We start from the raw sequence: 16,995 nt of genomic DNA on the forward strand, positions 1-16,995 counted from the left end.
GCGCATACATACTTCCTCCATTGAGCCTAGTATATACACACATCCAACACCTCTCTCTTTACTTTTATTTGTAAATGCAAGTGTCTTTTCATTAAATTTGAAAGCAGATGCGCAAATCTTTAAGATGGCTAATAACAATAGCCTTCTACGTTGCGAACGTTTTATCAATAGGCTATTGTCTTTCGAGTCAGGATTCAATATCGGAATTTTATCTGCACTCCGTTGTGCTCATCGAATGCTTTTCGCTATTAGGATTGGTTACCTCTGATTATTTAACGCCATCTTTGTCATATATTTCAAGTAATATATTTCATATCTCCGACAGAGTGTCTGGAATGACCTTGCTAGCGTTAGGGAATGCACTTCCTGATATCACTAGTACTTACCAGTCAATGAAATCTGGTGTTACTTCTTTGGCCATAGGTGAGCTGTTTGGCGGTATATTTTTTCTGTTGACTGTTGTGATTGGACTTATGGGCTGTGTAGCTACTATTCAGTTTCAACATGGCAAATCCATTGAAACTTACACAGAAGAAAGTTTTGACCAAACTCTATCATACGATAGAAACCATTATATACTGGATGTTGGAATATTCACTTTTATGCTCCTGGTTTCCGGAATTTTTCTAGCAGATGGAAAATTATACTTTTGGGAGTGCATTATCATGGTTTTGACCTACTGTTGTTGTGTCGCATATTTGATACAAAGCTATAAATACCCTTGTGATATTGACGACGCTTTAGAAAGAGAAGTAGAGATCAAGAAAACTAACCTCGCCAATGAGAATACTATTGTTCCCCAACATTTTACCTTGTCAACCCCAAGTGATATTCCTCCTACAGGCAATGCAACAACTTATGTAAGACCTTGTGAAGATACCCAGATTGATGAGGGCAGCTCTACTGGTACAGAAACATCTCCTTTACCAAGTACATCTGTGGATAACATTTTTAAATTTAATGAAGGTATAGCTGAAAGAAGGGATTTTATAAGACGCAGAATTCGGGGATATTTACGATCTCATTATCATGGGTGGGTAAGAATGACATTGCAAGACCTTTTAAATATATGGGAGAAGCAAAATCTTTTCAACAATGCAGTAAAATCATTATCTTTACCCTCAGATGATACTCACTTATTCACTGAAGCTACTTTAGAAGGGAGGCCATTAATAAGGAAAAGAATAAACTCTTTACAGCCCAGAGACTATTACAAGTACTTGTTACCACAAAGTTACGAAAACTCTGATTCACTGGACACTACAGTTTCAGCTCCCCAAAACGAACACCAAAGTTACGATAATGAACCTACGAGTTCATTTTTGACTGTACCACAGATAAAAAGTTCCAAACGAAAATCTTTAAGTTGCGATCGCATTCCAAATTTGGTTCAAAATGATAATATCATACTCAACTCTGAGGGCCATGCCTTGGGTTCTACCAATTCCATGAACAGCATATCGGATGTCATTGACAACTCTATTTTGCAGTACGAGGGAGATAACATAATTCTTGAAGGATCATTATCTCTCTGTTCGACCAGGAGTAGGAGCATCAGACAAAGTTTCCAACTTTACAATTACCTAACGGACCTGTCCTTAGAAATTAGTTTCTCTGAATTCTTTTCTTTATTAATCACCACTCCGGTATCAATAATTCTTTGTCTATCAATACCATCAGAAACAAGTCAAAAAGACCATAACTTACCCATTTCATACCTACAACTTGTCCAATTAATTGTATCACCAATAATTATCAACCAACTAATCATAGATGATTTTTCATATTGGCTATTTATATTATCACTGATGATAGCCATCTTATTGTATTATAAAACCAAGACCCTGTCAAACAAGTACAACTCTGATATAATATCTACTGTAGCGTTTTTACTGTCTTTGGCCTGTCTATCGAAAGCTGTTCACATAATTGTGGTCACTTTAACACATTGGATAAAAATTTTCAATATATCAGAAACAATATTGGGTTTAACCGTTTTTACCTGGGGTAATTCGATTGGAGATTTGGTGTCGAACATCACGTTTGTTAGAATGGGCGTTTTAGAAATTGCGATAGGTGCTTGTTTTGGCAGTCCACTTTTGTATTTCTTATTTGGTGTTGGATTTGATGGAATTATGATAATGGTGGGCGACAAAACAGGAAAAATAGTGGATGGAAGAGATGATAATATTCTTATGCATCATATTGATTTTAAAGTGGATAAAAATTTGATCAACACTGGAGTCGGAATTCTGTTAGCCTTTCTAATATTTACAGTTTTGATACCATTGAACGGCTGGATAATTGATAGAAAAATCAGCATTGCGCTCCTTACGTTATATATAGTTGTCACAAGTTTTAGTGTCTTCTTAGAAATTCACCAAATGTAGAGAAGAAAGGATGTAACTAACTGAGTGAAAAAATATTCTTTTTTATGTAAGCTATAATAATTATATTAACAGTAAAGCTCGTATAAATAGAAAAAAACAAGGTAGGAATTACATATTCTAATTGACGAAATATTTATGCAGTGGTCATTTAAAAATGGTCATTAAATTAAACAAGTAATATGAGAGAAGTGGAGGGGAAATAAATTGAAAAAGATAAGAAGGAAGAAAGAAAAAAGGAACTTCGATTAGTAGTAGTAGACTCTTTGGACTAATTAGGTTACTTCTTTTCATTTGATTCTTTCTAAGTTTATTTCATCCAAGATTTTCTTTGCACCATCGGCAATCATCCTTTCAGCGAGAATCCTACCGCATGCCATGGAGTCTTCCCTAATGTTTTCTACCAACATTTCAATTTCGTCTTCTACGGCTTCGGTGCCTTCCACATCAACAACTATGGCCTTTAATAGGAGTTTCTTTGTTTTTTCGTTGTATTTAGATTCCACGCCAATGGGAACGGAACAACCCCCCTCTAAGGTTCTCATCAGAGCACGCTCAGATAGACAGCATATAGTTGCATTTAGATCGCAAATTTCGTCTAGAATCTTCATCATCTTGGTGTCACCCTTTCTAATTTCTATACCTAGAGCGCCTTGCCCAACTGCATGGTACATTGTATCTGAATGGAACCGTTGCGTGATTCTATTTTCCAGCCCCATACGCATCAACCCCGCAGAAGCTAAGATGATGCATTGATATGGAGACTTTGGATCGTCTAGTTTTTGTAATCTGGTTTGTATGTTTCCTCTAACACTTTCAAACTTCAAATGTGGATATTTTCTTTTTAGTTGAGCAGATCTTCTAACGGAAGAAGTTCCCACGATACCTCCATCTGGAAGGTCATCTAAAGACTTGTAAGCAGAATAAAAGGGCATAACAAGACAATCAGTTGGGTCGACACGCTTGGTAATACCTCCCAGCTCGAACCCCTCAGGTAATAGGGTTGGCATGTCCTTCAGAGAATGGACAATCAAATCTAGTTTCTTTGAAGGATCGTCGTGGTAAAGATGATCTTCTAACTCCTTCGTCCACAAAGCTTTACCACCAAACGAGTACAAAGGCTTAAATTGGATCTGGTCACCAAGGGTTTGTAAAGTGAAAACTTTGCAGTCATACTCCGGATACTTTTCTTCGATCAATTTCAAAACATGGTTGGATTGTATTACCGCCAGTTTCGATTTTCTCCCACCAATATGCAAAGTGTCAGTGCCCATAGTACGTGTGTATTTACCAACTATAAAATTTTACCTAGACTATCTGGCCTTTTTCTTTTTTCTATTGTTCTAGATACTAATACGGGATGAAAAGAACAGAATATTCAAAAAGTAATACAGCCCTGTACCATTCAAACACGAGCGCCAATTTGCCAATGAACTTGAAATCCAGCTATGCGTAGCGATAATACAGATGATTGTTTGATGTCGTTTATATTAAGCGTTCCTTCAGTTTTTCTCATTTTCTTTCTTTTTCTATGTTTTATTTTTCACTTTTTCACTTTTGAAAATTGCTGAAATTTTCGTAACAAAAAAAGAGGCCTTCATTGCTTACTCATCGTTATCTTATTGGTTAAAATCCCCAGCGACAATGTACAAGGAGAGAAGAAATGATATGTCTGGGAATTGCAGTTTGAAGATATCCAAAGAGTTTTGAAGTGCCATACGAGCAACCACGTGAGAAGTAGAGCCTCAACAGAAAATTCATCTTACCCCTAGTACTGCCAGGGAGGAACTAAACCTAAGAACTAGTGTTAACTTGACTTGAACTGCAAGGGTAGCGACGGCGTATGTCGGTGGTACCGGATATGGCAAGAGCCCATTTGAGCTGCTTGTTCTTGTGACATACTATTAAGAGCGCAAGGCGTTTATGGAAAGGAGGACAAGGTCAGAGGATGACGTTTAAGCGCATAGGCAATCTCCCCTTATTATTCACCCTTATTTCCACCCTCAAACGATAAAGCTTGCTGCGCTGTTGAAAAGTATATAAAAGGGATAGAAAAGCAGAGCAATTATAATTTAGTAGAATAGCTTATTCTATCGTTAACTTGTTGAAAGGATCAGATTATTATCAAGATGAACAAGAATACGGCTACCAATAATAACGCGAACATTTCTTCTAGTAGAGATGCTAACACTCCCGTTGAGGGAGATCGCCGAGACAAATCAGGGTTGATATACTGGACTAATTCCAAGAAATCTGGAGCAAGCTTTGTTGCAACGCTGGTGGGTTTGTTAATCTTTAGAAATGTTAATGTTATATCTGTTTTGTTGAAGATAGGATACATGGTGCTGTTTACGAGCTTTGCCCTGGAACTCTCCACAAAGGTACTTTTTGATCAAGGAGTAGTGTCCAGGTTTGGCATGCGGGAGTCTCCAGATATTGTCAGTATCTTGAAGCCTCATATTGACCGCGCATTGGATCGTCTGCCTGCGTTAGAAGACAAGGTGAGAAAGCTGGTGTTTGCGCACAGAACAAGAAACAACTTTACTATAGGTGTTTCTTTATACTTTTTGCACGGTCTATTTGCCATTTTTTCCATGAATACTGTTCTAATTATGACCACAATCTTTTTGTATACCGTGCCTTTGATCTATGACAGAAAGCAGACAAGAATTGACCATGCTATTGACAAAGTAAAGAACTTGATTGTTCATAGGTTCCACAAGAATTACAACAAGGTGGTCGAAAAAACTGAACCATACATTGACAGGATTATACCACCTCAAACTGACAACGGTAGTTATTCAACTTCTATTGATAAGAAAGACAATTCTTCTGCTTCGCAACGCAACAAGAGCGGCCTTTCCTCTTCCGGACTTGACAGCAAGGACCCTTTCTCATCTTCTAAAAGTGGTAAAAATAGTTACTCTACTTCTCAATACAACCAAACTGACTACCCAACATCTCAAAACGAGAACATTGGCACTTTGAAATCCAGTAACCATGAGCTACCTTCAGAGAAGGACTTTAACAACAGGCACGAAAACTTCAATAAGCCTGATGTCAAAACATATGATCCAAGAACAGTTGATATTGAGGAAGAATTAGCTGCTCATCAACGTGAACTAGAACAAAACTTGAAGGAGGGTGATTATAATCTAGTAGGAAGTAGAGAAATTCCAGACCCAATCACTATACCAGCTCCTGTTGAACAGAATGCAAATTCACCAGACAACAAGCCATTTTCTATTAATAGGAAAAATGAAACATTGCACAAAACCACACATGGCTTGAAGCAAAAATTGCAACATGCATAGATTCGTTAGTTTTCCTTCTCTTTTTTTAGCTAACAGTTCATCTCCTCTCTTCTTTTTTCAAAGAAGCTAGTTTTATCATATATCATCAACTATATATGTATATATATTTGAAGAGAGAATATCATTACAACGATAAGTAGTTACAATATATTTTTTACTTAGTTTAAACTAATGTGTGAGTAACAATGCATTTCTTCTCTTTTAATAATTTTCATTTACCTGTTGTGAGACAGGATATTACAATCTTTTAACAATGTCCTGAATAATATTTGATTTGTAGTGTAAAATAAAGATGCAGTACTATCAGTTCGTCAAATTTCGAAGTGCATCAACTGCCTTCTTAAAACCCATTCTTGCAGCTCTGTGGTAGTATTGTTTAGCCAGGTTTAAATCAACTTCACAACCAATACCCTTTTCGTAATAAAATCCCAGTGCAAATTCAGTGCGGGCTAATTTACCGTCTGAACACTTGCTGCTCTTCAAGGCCCAATTTAATGCCTCTTTATTATTTGGTTTCAAAACGTTTGGTGCACCCGTTAAATACCATCCACTCAAGGAAAGCATTGCCATTGGGTTCCCTCTTGGCTGAGCAGCAGCAGCTTTGGAGTACCAACTTATAGATTTTTTGGCAATTACTGGCAATCCTAAGTCCCCAAATTCGTAACAATTGCCTAGTTTCCACTGGGCTAAAGGGTACTCAAAATCTTTGGCACATTGGTGATAATATTTAACGGCCAGTTGAGGATCTCTTCGTATGCCGTTAGCAAATAACAAGTTTTGAATTTCTGATGGCAGAACAGTGAACTCATATATTTTACCCAGTTCATATAACGTTTGCGGAGAGTCACCATTTTGCGTAGCTTCATCGAACCATTTGATAGCTAGCAATACATCGGTTTTTTGCATGTTCAACCCGTACAAATGACTCATCCCTAATTTATACATACAGGCAGAATTGGAACAAACGCCCGCACCTTGTTGGTAGTATTGAAAAGCGGTCCTTATGCTTTGTTCCTTAGTCGGAGGTGGATCCAAGGACGAAGTTCCTCTTTGATATTCAAAGCATATGCCTGCACGATAGCAGGCATCTGAATTGTTTAATTTTGCAGCTTTACAATAGTATTCGAGAGCCTTTTCATCATTCTTAATAACAATATTTTTGTTCTTGATAGGCAAGTACGGTTGATGTGAATACAAAGTCCCCATCAAGTACATGGCAGGGGGCCATTTTAATGTAATTAATTTTGTGAGCACTTTGAATGAATGCTCCAATATGACTTTCTGATTTTTCAACATTTCCTCAGGTCTCAAACACCTTTTCAGTTTCTCTGCGTTTATGTTATACTGTGATATGAAGTTTTCTTTAAAGGCATACGTGAGTAACGTTTCACACCATTGCATTTGTATCTCAGGAGTAAAGTTTGAAGAGTCGTTGATAGTCTTCTTGTACACTTGATAAAAGGCTAAGGCCTCCGATGAGTATGTAGAGAGTTCATCTTTACTACCAGAAGAGTCATTAGTCTCAGTCTTTGTGATGTTGTTAGAGGTTGATTGGTTGATTTTTTGTGGTGGGACGGGTCTATTTTCCAAAGGTCGTATGGGAGCTTTTTCCTCTGTTCTGTAAATTTTTTCTTGCAATGTTTTAGCCTCAGATTCCTCATAAGGTGGTGGCGCTGAACTGTCCCTTAAAGTCTCTGCTATTCGGCTTCCATTACCAATAGATATTTCTTGAGCAGTTGGTGTGCTCAAACCGCCTTTTGTGGAACTAAAGTTGAAGGGAAGTTCATATCTATTGCTGATGCTATTACTATCGTTACTATTATCTCCTATTTCACCTACTGACTTGGAATTAAAAATATACATGCCATTATTACTGTTTATAGTAACCGGAGTGCCTAATTGACCACCATCGACATTGCTATCTGTAAAATTCAACGCACTCAAAGACAGTGATAGTGATGAGGATGATGAAGGAGACGTAAATGGAATGGCTGGTGTGAGCTCGATTATAGGGTCATCCACTGGATAGGGTGCAGGTACTATATTTTGAGCGGGCAAACCATGCCTATCTGAATTGGAATTTCCTAGTTTGTGCGAGGACTCCCGTACCCTCAGTGGTGGAAACATATTAATGTGCTTATCATACGGGTTTGATTGTGGTTGTGTGTGGTTGGCCATTATTGACTGTACTGAAAGAAAGTATTAAAACGTGGTGATATACTCTAGACAAAAGAATAGAGAGAAATACAAGAAGAAACGGAGTCAAAACCTACTTCATATAAAGGGACGCTTCTTATATCCAGTCTACCACGTTCTTGTATAAAACTTGAGCAACTCAAACTAAACTACCGCCCTATCTGCTTATTTCGTAAGCACCAACTTCCAGTATTGATGTTCATGTTAAACCATCTTTAATAGTCTTGATAATTAATTAGTCGTCAATTTTTGAAACTAGGTCTTTGACTTTATAGGCACTCAAGCCTAATTGTTTTTCCTTAACCCTAAATAGTAGTTTCTTTTTGTTCAGTAAGTCCTACTCCGAAAATCAAAATAGACCTAGGGTGTTGTTTTTTTTGAACAGAAAATATAGAGCACTTAGCTAAAAAGAAGAAAGGTCAGTGTAAGCAAAGAGAGAAAAGAGAAAATACAGAAGTATTCTCCTTAGACCTTACTAAAAGCGTTTGAGAGTGCGGTGTATTATTCTAAATTATGTTTCGTCTGGGATTTATGCCCAAATGGGTCCCAAAAAATGAGCTTTTTGGTTTGACAAATGCAATTCGTGGAGGACATAAGAGATTCTATGCTCTCGCTTCCGAAGAACTATCAAGAAAGACAGTAAAACCAGTGGACTCGAGGAAGACGTTTCTCATAGATACTTACAAGCATTTAATGGAGAACAGCTCCATGGTTCTTTTCGTACATTATAATAATCTTTCCAAGACGGAAGATCACCATTTCAGATTCAAGATTAAGCAAACCGGGGGGAAACTCACGAAGGTAAGAAACAACTTGTTTGAGGTCTATTTGAAAAATTCACATTTACCCGATCCATGTGGCTTCGTGAGACGCAAAGAGCAAAATTGGAAGCATCCCCTATTGCCACTGCTAAAGGGCCCCACGGCCACCATTACGTATGAAGACGCTAACCCTCAACAAGTGGCTAAGTTATTGAAGATGTTGAAGTTGGCACAGGATAAATTATTAGTAATTGGTGCCAAAGTGGAGAATCAAGTTCTAAACGCGGAAAAGTTGAACATTTTCAAGACCCTCCCCACAAAGCCGGAAATGCAATCCCAGTTGGTTAGCGTGTTACAAATGCTAAGTGGGCTCGGCTTGGTTCGCACATTGGAAAGTGGTTCGAATGCGCTGTACTTGACACTGAAATCTCACCAGGATAACCAGAACCCGAAAGAGAATGTGGAATCAGATGCCGCCCCAAAATCAAAAGATTCAGAGTGAAAAGGCTTGTCATTTTACAACTTTTATAAAGGCTTTACTATTTCAATCATGTACATAATCAAAAAAAATGTAAGACAATAAAAAATAATGGTAGACATTCTTTAGTCTGTATATATTGGCATTAAGAATACCTTTTTTAGCTTTCTACATATTTCACCGACCGTCGAAAAAAAAACAGAAAAAATTTTGGCGATGACTTTGACGAAAGAGTTCAGAATCTCAATGAAGTTTTAAGTTTTCAAAGTACCAAATAAACCTTTGGCTATTATAAATAAAGGAGTCAGTGTAGAATAAAATTTCAAGCATTTTCTGCTATAATGAAGGCCAAACCACTTAGTCAGGATCCAGGCTCCAAACGTTACGCTTACCGTATAAATAAGGAAGAAAATCGTAAAGAGTTGAAGCATGTTAAGATAGATGAAAGTACTTTGGTGCAAGAAGGCCAAAAGATTGATTTGCCTAAGAAGAGATACTACCGTCAAAGAGCGCATTCCAACCCATTTTCAGACCACCAATTAGAGTACCCAGTATCTCCACAGGATATGGATTGGTCTAAATTGTATCCTTACTACAAAAATGCAGAAAACGGCGACATGATAAAAAAAGTGACAATAGCTGATATTGGTTGTGGATTCGGTGGGTTGATGATAGATTTGTCACCAGCCTTCCCTGACGATCTAATCCTAGGGATGGAAATTCGTGTGCAAGTTACGAATTATGTGGAGGATAGAATTATTGCTTTAAGAAACAATACAGCATCAAGGCATGGATTTCAAAATATCAATGTCTTGAGAGGTAACGCTATGAAATTTTTACCTAATTTTTTCGGTAAAGGACAGCTTTCTAAAATGTTCTTCTGCTTCCCAGATCCTCACTTCAAACAGAGAAAACATAAGGCAAGAATTATTACTAATACTTTACTGAGTGAATACGCATACGTTTTAAAAGAAGGCGGTATTGTATATACCATTACCGATGTCAAAGATCTGCATGAGTGGATGGTAAAACATTTGGAAGAACATCCTTTGTTCAAACGGTTGAGCAAAGAATGGGAAGAAAACGATAAATGTGTAGAAATAATGAGAAATGCCACAGAGGAAGGTAAAAAAGTGGAAAGGAAAAAGGGTGACAAGTTCGTTGCTTGTTTTATAAGATTACCAACGCCAACCATATTGTAATATAGATATCGAATACTTATTTTCTTTCTTTTGTACAATTAATCAGAACTATTCTTTCATACACACATAACTATTTTTTATGTTCAATTCTCAAAACCTCGTCTCTAATTAAACTCTATTTAGATTTTTCTCATTCTCCCTTTCATTGTTTAATAACCGTTCTTTCAGTTTACAACTCCATTTATATCCCGTTAACTTCTTATTGTTGCCAATGATTCTATGACATGGTACCAACAGCGCCAGGTTGTTCGAACCACACGCTCTTCCAACAGACCTTGCAGCAGTTGGTTTTCCTATTCTTCTCGCAATATCTCCATACGTGACGACATGGCCATGCTCTACTTTCAAAAGTTCATTCCAAACTTTACGTTGAAATTCTGTTCCAAACAGAAATTCAAAGGGAATAGCACCCGATGGTAACGGCATTTTCTTTTCTAGATATATCCTGTAGTTTTCGATTGATTTTTTATACTTTTCCGTGTCTTTTAACTCTCGCAACTTATACTTCATATCCTGTTTTTCGTATCTCTTCAGAAAAGCCTCTACTTTATCCAAAAGAAGTTGTTTATCATTACCTAACGAAGCAATAACAAGGCTCCGAGTTCTCTTCCTAAACACTAGGAGCACTCCAGTAACCACAGTATCAATATAAGCGTAGTAAAATTGTTCCTCCATTACTGAATTCGTTTGGTCAAATATTGTAACTTTCGATTATTTCAGAATCTATATCATTTCATTTTTGTAGATTTCCACCGGTTTTGAATAATCTAGGAAGAACAAGCAGGACCAAATAGCGCCGTACCATTTTTCTTTATATAAACATCACCATTATGTATATATTGAACAAAAGCTAAACACTTCTACTTGCAATGAAGCAAATACCTTATAAAGCTATATTAAGCAGCTGCCATGTCTCCAGGTGAATTTTGGTCCCTACTTGAATTCGGTTGATTTGCAGCAACGTCCTCCTTAATATCCGGATCTGTTCTATTATGAAAGCTAAAAAATTCCCCTGTCCTTGAGGGCCCTGAATCAGATGTAATGAAATAAACATTTGGTTCAGCTCCTTGAGCCTGGTTTGATACGTCTCCGTCCTTAGGTAAAATTGGATCGTTTGGAATTGACGAGTATGCTTGGTTATTTTGTTTAATGCTGCTTCCCAAAGTATTTATCTGGTAAGCAGAGAAGGATGGCGAAGATGAGAAGTCAGAATCAGTATCACAAAACACAACATCAGAGTTGTCGCTAACATTTTCAGCAGAGTCACCATCAGAAACCAGTCTCTCATCTCCGTTCACGATAGGGAAGGATTTCAACACAAATACAATTGAAATAAAGGAAGATAGGGATGGAATAAGATAGAAACTCCAAGACAAGCGGTCAATAAGTATAGGTGTTATTAAACTGGTAAACCATTTGAAAAACCAATAAAAGTTTGAGAGCAGCAGTATTACCGGAGCTTGTGATAAGTGGGGCAGGAGTTCAATGATCATAGTCCATCCTATAGAGTCCCAACTAATGAAGTGTGTGACAAGAAATACGAAAAACAGAATTGAAATATACTTCGTCGTATTCTTGGGAAGCCAGTCCATACATGATATGATGAACAAAAGTCCACACATCACAATTGAACCCAGTATCACGTTCGTTTTCTCTTTACGTTTCCGTAATATGAAAGGGTAATATGCTGATATCACGATAACGTAAATCAAAGCATTGAGTCCTGTTAAATAAATAGATTTTCTTTCTCCCCTTCCCATTTGTTGCAATATTAAAGGTGAGTAGTATAAGAAGACATCGACACCATTCAATCTTGTAAGCAACTGGAAACATATCAATATTTTTATTATTAAAGAAAAATCCTTCAAAATATAAGCGTAAGGATAGGTGTTCTTTTGAAGGTGTGACTTTAGTAGTATGTCTCTTTTGAGAGTTCTAAATTTCAACTGAGTTTGTTTTCCCTCGAAATCACAATCATCAAATATATTTGATGTTAAAACTAACGCCTCCACATCATTTTTCTTTTTTAAAAGCCAGGTTGGAGATTCTAATATCAGGTAGAACGACATTAGATTCAGTACTATCCCGAAAAAAACATGTGTTGACAAAGGATATTTCCATGTAAGGTTCAAATATCTGAAAGCGCAATTAACCCAAATTCCGAATGAATATGCAATGACACTAGACACACACTGAATGGAAATAAATGTCTGTTTTCTTATATATGGAAGAGGAAACTCGAATTGATAAATTACTGCCATAGCAAAGGCAAACCCCATACCTACTCCGAGTACAAACCTTCCCAATAGTAAACACCATTGATTTAGAGCTAGGACTTGAATAATAGCACCCCAAAAGTATATCATTGTGCTTATTTGAAGCATTTTTTTCCTGCTATAAGTCTCCAGGATGCCGGAGTATACAAACAAAGACGCCATGAAAGCACCCAAATTAACAACACTCACAATATTGCCTAATGAAGAAGTCAGTGGGTAATGAAAATACTTCTGGAATGATAGCGTCACAACGTTACCAGATATGAGACCCTGGTCCAGACCTGATAATGACGAAACTAACACCACAAATAATATAAATGAAACTCGCAAGGTTCGACTGGAATGTCTTTTTTTCTTACTTCGTAGTTGCGAGATCTCAGCCTGTTGCAATAATTGGCGGTACGGATCGTCCATTGATAATCTAGGGGTATGTTCAGAGAGCGGCAAAACGACAGTAGCGTCGCTATCTCTGTATAGAGAACCACGACGTGAGCTATGAGCCGTAGTGTTATTTTCAAACCTGAATATGTCAGGGTTCTTGTGAGGCAATGAAGTGAGTGCCGTATCATTCTGTTTACTGTTGAAATCCTGTGCCCGTTGATGTGCTCTATCGATATGCGCCGAGCTTTCAGCTTCTTGAGAAAGTGGTTTATTTGAACGTGACATGCTTAGTGGAGGTCTCATTTTCTTTGCACTGAGATGGAAAGAGCTTGTTCAATAGTATCAAGCTTTGCGTTTACCCTTATGCGTATTCTTTCTGTCCAAAACTGTGCCGACTAACCTTCTAAAATTATCCTTTTTTACCACGCGGCTGACCTATTACTTGGGCGCGGTAATATTGTTATTTTATTGGAAAAGTGGTTGATCAAAAAACAGAAAATAATACATAAAGTACAAACTATATTGTTATATACTTTTATATTCACAAGCTGAATGCCGGGAGAGGAAATAAATACGTTTATGAACTTTACTTGCTCAATAGGTTGTCAAACCTAGGGATCAATGATTGAGCCAACGCAAACGAGAAGACCAGTTTTGGACCTGTAGTTAGTAATTTAGGTGTTAAACCCTTAAAGAACGCAGTAATACCTTCGTTTTTTAAAGTGTTTTTGACGATTTTCAACCCGCTTTCAGGGTTATCAAAATTTTTATTTTGAATTCTGGTCTTGATGACATCTAATGGGGCAGAAACGATTAAAGAAGAGCAAGCACCGACAATGGAGGAGATGAAATTTTGAGACCAAGTAGCTTGAGAATAATCTTTTAAACCCAAGATATACTCTTTGGCAAATGCATTACCACCAAAAAGTGCGAAAGAACCGGGGGCATTTCTAGCAGCGGTCCAGCCCCAACCTCTGTATAAGTTAAACAGACCTTCGTCTTTCAAAATCTTGATAAAACCTCTACCTTTGAAAGCTTCAGGATTAGTCTGCCTCTTGATCTTCAACACGTCCAGCGGCAAAAGAACGATTTCACCAATACCAATCAAAGAACCAGCAGCGGCAGATCTCATTGCCTTACCAGTCTTCTCTCCAAAAAGATTATCAAAATCCTTTTTGTAGTGCTTGTTTAAAAACTCGTTAGCAAAAGGTTGGCCACCATATTTATACACTCTTTGTAGAACTTTGTAAGATGCAGCGTAACCAAGACCTGGGAACAACGTAAATAAACGTTTACCCAAAGGTTCGCTGAAATGGTCACGAAAAATAACACGGTTCAGTTCATGATTGGAGGTTATTTTGGTGTGGTTAGACATCAGTCTTTTGGAGATGGTGTCCACAGGATGGAAAACAGCAATTTCCATTATACCTGCAGAGGCAGATCCCAAAAGACGAGCCAATCCTGATTGCTTCTTATCGGTATGAGGCATATTTCCCTTCTTTCAATACTTTGAAATCTGCTTTGTTTGCTATATGTCAGGAGGTCAAATATAAACCACCAAAGGAGATATACGATTTATATATCTATATTGTCGCACTGTAGGAATATGACAGAAAACCACAATGACTCACGAGTTTTTATTTTTCTCGAGCTTTATCAAGAACTGTGACCTTTCTTTGATTTTTCATTTTTTTTTTCGGCCAGTTGCGCCGGTACTAAATGCCATTGGATTAACATGATGGAGTGGTAGAGAGGATTCACGGTGGTATATTTATTATAAATCGTCTTTTATACAGATGTATGTCGTGACGGCATTTGTCCTTGAATATTTATTTATGTAGTTTCGGGGAAGAGGTTTGAATCCTTCAAGGTTTGCACTTCGGTGGAAGCTGGCGTGCCCACTGTGACAGGTTCCACTGTCTCTATTTTGGACGGATCAGTATTGTTCGCGTTTTCTTGCGGTTTGTCGTTTGAAGGAAGTTGATGATCGTCAACGAGCTGCTGTGGATCAGTGTAAGTACTTTTTATGGCTTTTGGCAGCGTTTTTAATGTCAGAGAATTTAAGTTGATAAGGTGCGGTGGTCGCAGTTTTGTAAAGTAAGGTGGTCTCGAAATGTGGTCAAGATTCAGTTTAGGGGCAACTGACACTGTGCCTTTTTCAGACCCTGAATTCCCGTCTGGAATTGCTGGTAAGAACCGTTGGGGGTCGCTGTCTGCTTCCAGATGCCTCGACTGCAGCGGTAAGAACGAAACAGAATTTGGTGCATTTGCCATAGCGGGGACGTTCTCAGATGATTGGTCGTTGCGAAGTTTGTGCTGCTGAGACGGTGGCAGTCTTTGGACTAATGATTGTATGTAACTCTGGAGCAGTTTGATAGTGTTATTTTGTCTTTCTAAATGCAAGTGAGCTGTTCGGCTTTTCTCATCGCTTATTTTCCTGTACAACCGTAGTTCTTGTAGCTCCCTTTCCTGAATGGATAACAAATCCTTCGAACCGTTCTCGTCAAAAGGGTCCACAAGGGTCACGTTGGTGAGCGCTTGTACTTGAGATTGGGTCCCCTTTTGCGGTTGTGCTTCTAATTGTAGGGACAATTCCGCTTGTAATGCTTCAATAGTCTCCTTCTGGTTGGCGATGCTTTTCTTGTACGATAACAACGTGCGATTGGTTTTTTCGACGAGCTCAGGAATACTCTTTAGACAGTCATCCTTCGCTTTAGCTTCTTTTTTCAAGAGCTCTAGCGAATTGGTTGTCTGTATTAGTTGCATTTTCAAGTTATTCACTTTGATCTCGGAATTCTTTCTCACGTCCTTCAGCTCTTGCCTCACTTTAGCCAACTCTTTTGACGTTTCTTCCTCGAACAGTTTATCGTTAACTTTCAGTTCAAGCCCTTCGTAGTACTTTTCGTAGAACATATGAATCTCATCCAATTTTGTATTCACTGTGCTCTGAATGTCATTGTAATCCTGCAGCTTGGCGCAAATTTCTTTCTTGAGATCAACAAGCAGACCCGATCCTTCATGGATGGGTTCTTCATCGCTAGAGGGCAACCGAAGGGGTTCTACCTTCTTTTTGGAAAAGCTTTTATATGCTTCTTTCAGCACATTGTTTTCATCCATGACACTTTTCATCTGTCCATATAAACTAGCTATCTTAATTTCATAACCCATGATCTCGCGGGACAGTACTTTGGTGCTAGACACCAAAGCAGCTTCGTTCTCCTGGTAGTGGCTTACCAAGGACTGCAGGTCGTTGATTCTGCTTTTCTTTTTTTTCGAAGATGGCCTCTTTTGCACTCTGGGATTTGTAAAATCCTTCGTCACAGCCGCATATTCTTCATCTGTGTAGAACGATGAGCTAGACTCATGATCGCTACCATCAATTGCATTGCAAATGATGGAATCCAAGACACCACGGTTCTCTGACATAAGCACTTAATCTAGGCCCCTTCCTTCCTCTTCTCCATCGAACAAAGCTGCGTGCAAACGTTCACCAGTACTTATTTGTCTTTCTGATAGATCTGTCACTCACGCGTCGCGTCACACTTGGAAGAAATGTAACAGCGCTTTAACAGCTTGACAACGCTAGCTTTCCAGAAAATCTTTTCTGCTGTTTTTTACACCAACACCTAACATCACAGAGTATCTGTGGACAATAGTATAAGCACTTAAATATCCGCAAGAAAAAAAAATATTACACATTAAGATATGGAGCACAACTATATACTTACATAGTTCACGAATAACTGTCTCCTTTGTTATCTTCTTACTTCCTCTTTTTTTTCGCAATTAATTGAAATCTCCTATAGCTCACTACAAACCTGGCTTATCTTGCTACTAAATCACAATTTGTGTTTTTTTCATCTATTCCCTTGCATCCACTTTGGGCGCTACCCCTTCGGTGTTATTATCACCATGCACGACTCGTCCGCCCGAGAACGAAGACTGAAAAGAACAAACAAGTCGTGTCAGGTCCATTCCTCTATTCTTGTAGTCGAGTTCT

At 38.1% G+C, this 16,995-nt stretch overlaps 10 protein-coding genes across 10 annotated transcripts; 4 read left to right on the forward strand and 6 right to left on the reverse strand.

Annotated features, from left to right (window-relative positions):
• Positions 1 to 107: 107 nt before the first annotated feature.
• Positions 108 to 2,390, forward strand: YCX1 (Ycx1p; the record flags this gene model as incomplete). Its single annotated transcript, XM_056226561.1, has 1 exon — positions 108 to 2,390. One exon carries the CDS (start codon positions 108 to 110, stop codon positions 2,388 to 2,390), a length of 2,283 nt encoding a protein of 760 aa, XP_056080824.1.
• A 287-nt stretch (positions 2,391 to 2,677) lies between these two features.
• On the reverse strand, positions 2,678 to 3,661 carry HEM3 (hydroxymethylbilane synthase; the record flags this gene model as incomplete). Its single annotated transcript, XM_056226562.1, has 1 exon — positions 2,678 to 3,661. One exon carries the CDS (start codon positions 3,659 to 3,661, stop codon positions 2,678 to 2,680), a length of 984 nt encoding a protein of 327 aa, XP_056080825.1.
• Positions 3,662 to 4,516: 855 nt separating this feature from the next.
• RTN2 (Rtn2p) lies at positions 4,517 to 5,701 on the forward strand (the record flags this gene model as incomplete). The annotated part of the gene is made up of 1 exon (XM_056226563.1): positions 4,517 to 5,701. One exon carries the CDS (start codon positions 4,517 to 4,519, stop codon positions 5,699 to 5,701), a length of 1,185 nt encoding a protein of 394 aa, XP_056080826.1.
• Positions 5,702 to 6,004: 303 nt separating this feature from the next.
• ACK1 (Ack1p) lies at positions 6,005 to 7,879 on the reverse strand (the record flags this gene model as incomplete). Its single annotated transcript, XM_056226564.1, has 1 exon — positions 6,005 to 7,879. The coding sequence occupies one exon, from the start codon at positions 7,877 to 7,879 to the stop codon at positions 6,005 to 6,007; it is 1,875 nt and encodes a 624-aa protein (XP_056080827.1).
• Positions 7,880 to 8,410: 531 nt separating this feature from the next.
• Positions 8,411 to 9,160, forward strand: MRPL11 (mitochondrial 54S ribosomal protein uL10m; the record flags this gene model as incomplete). The annotated part of the gene is made up of 1 exon (XM_056226565.1): positions 8,411 to 9,160. The coding sequence occupies one exon, from the start codon at positions 8,411 to 8,413 to the stop codon at positions 9,158 to 9,160; it is 750 nt and encodes a 249-aa protein (XP_056080828.1).
• Positions 9,161 to 9,477: 317 nt separating this feature from the next.
• Positions 9,478 to 10,338, forward strand: TRM8 (tRNA (guanine46-N7)-methyltransferase; the record flags this gene model as incomplete). Its single annotated transcript, XM_056226566.1, has 1 exon — positions 9,478 to 10,338. The coding sequence occupies one exon, from the start codon at positions 9,478 to 9,480 to the stop codon at positions 10,336 to 10,338; it is 861 nt and encodes a 286-aa protein (XP_056080829.1).
• A 108-nt stretch (positions 10,339 to 10,446) lies between these two features.
• MGT1 (methylated-DNA--protein-cysteine methyltransferase) lies at positions 10,447 to 11,013 on the reverse strand (the record flags this gene model as incomplete). The annotated part of the gene is made up of 1 exon (XM_056226567.1): positions 10,447 to 11,013. The coding sequence occupies one exon, from the start codon at positions 11,011 to 11,013 to the stop codon at positions 10,447 to 10,449; it is 567 nt and encodes a 188-aa protein (XP_056080830.1).
• A 221-nt stretch (positions 11,014 to 11,234) lies between these two features.
• SMKI04G0440 (uncharacterized protein) lies at positions 11,235 to 13,298 on the reverse strand (the record flags this gene model as incomplete). The annotated part of the gene is made up of 1 exon (XM_056226568.1): positions 11,235 to 13,298. One exon carries the CDS (start codon positions 13,296 to 13,298, stop codon positions 11,235 to 11,237), a length of 2,064 nt encoding a protein of 687 aa, XP_056080831.1.
• Positions 13,299 to 13,581: 283 nt separating this feature from the next.
• GGC1 (Ggc1p) lies at positions 13,582 to 14,484 on the reverse strand (the record flags this gene model as incomplete). Its single annotated transcript, XM_056226569.1, has 1 exon — positions 13,582 to 14,484. The coding sequence occupies one exon, from the start codon at positions 14,482 to 14,484 to the stop codon at positions 13,582 to 13,584; it is 903 nt and encodes a 300-aa protein (XP_056080832.1).
• A 344-nt stretch (positions 14,485 to 14,828) lies between these two features.
• Positions 14,829 to 16,421, reverse strand: ASF2 (Asf2p; the record flags this gene model as incomplete). The annotated part of the gene is made up of 1 exon (XM_056226571.1): positions 14,829 to 16,421. The coding sequence occupies one exon, from the start codon at positions 16,419 to 16,421 to the stop codon at positions 14,829 to 14,831; it is 1,593 nt and encodes a 530-aa protein (XP_056080833.1).
• Positions 16,422 to 16,995: the final 574 nt, after the last annotated feature.

This window comes from Saccharomyces mikatae, assembly GCF_947241705.1.
Source record: "Saccharomyces mikatae IFO 1815 strain IFO1815 genome assembly, chromosome: 4".
NCBI lineage: Eukaryota > Fungi > Ascomycota > Saccharomycetes > Saccharomycetales > Saccharomycetaceae > Saccharomyces > Saccharomyces mikatae.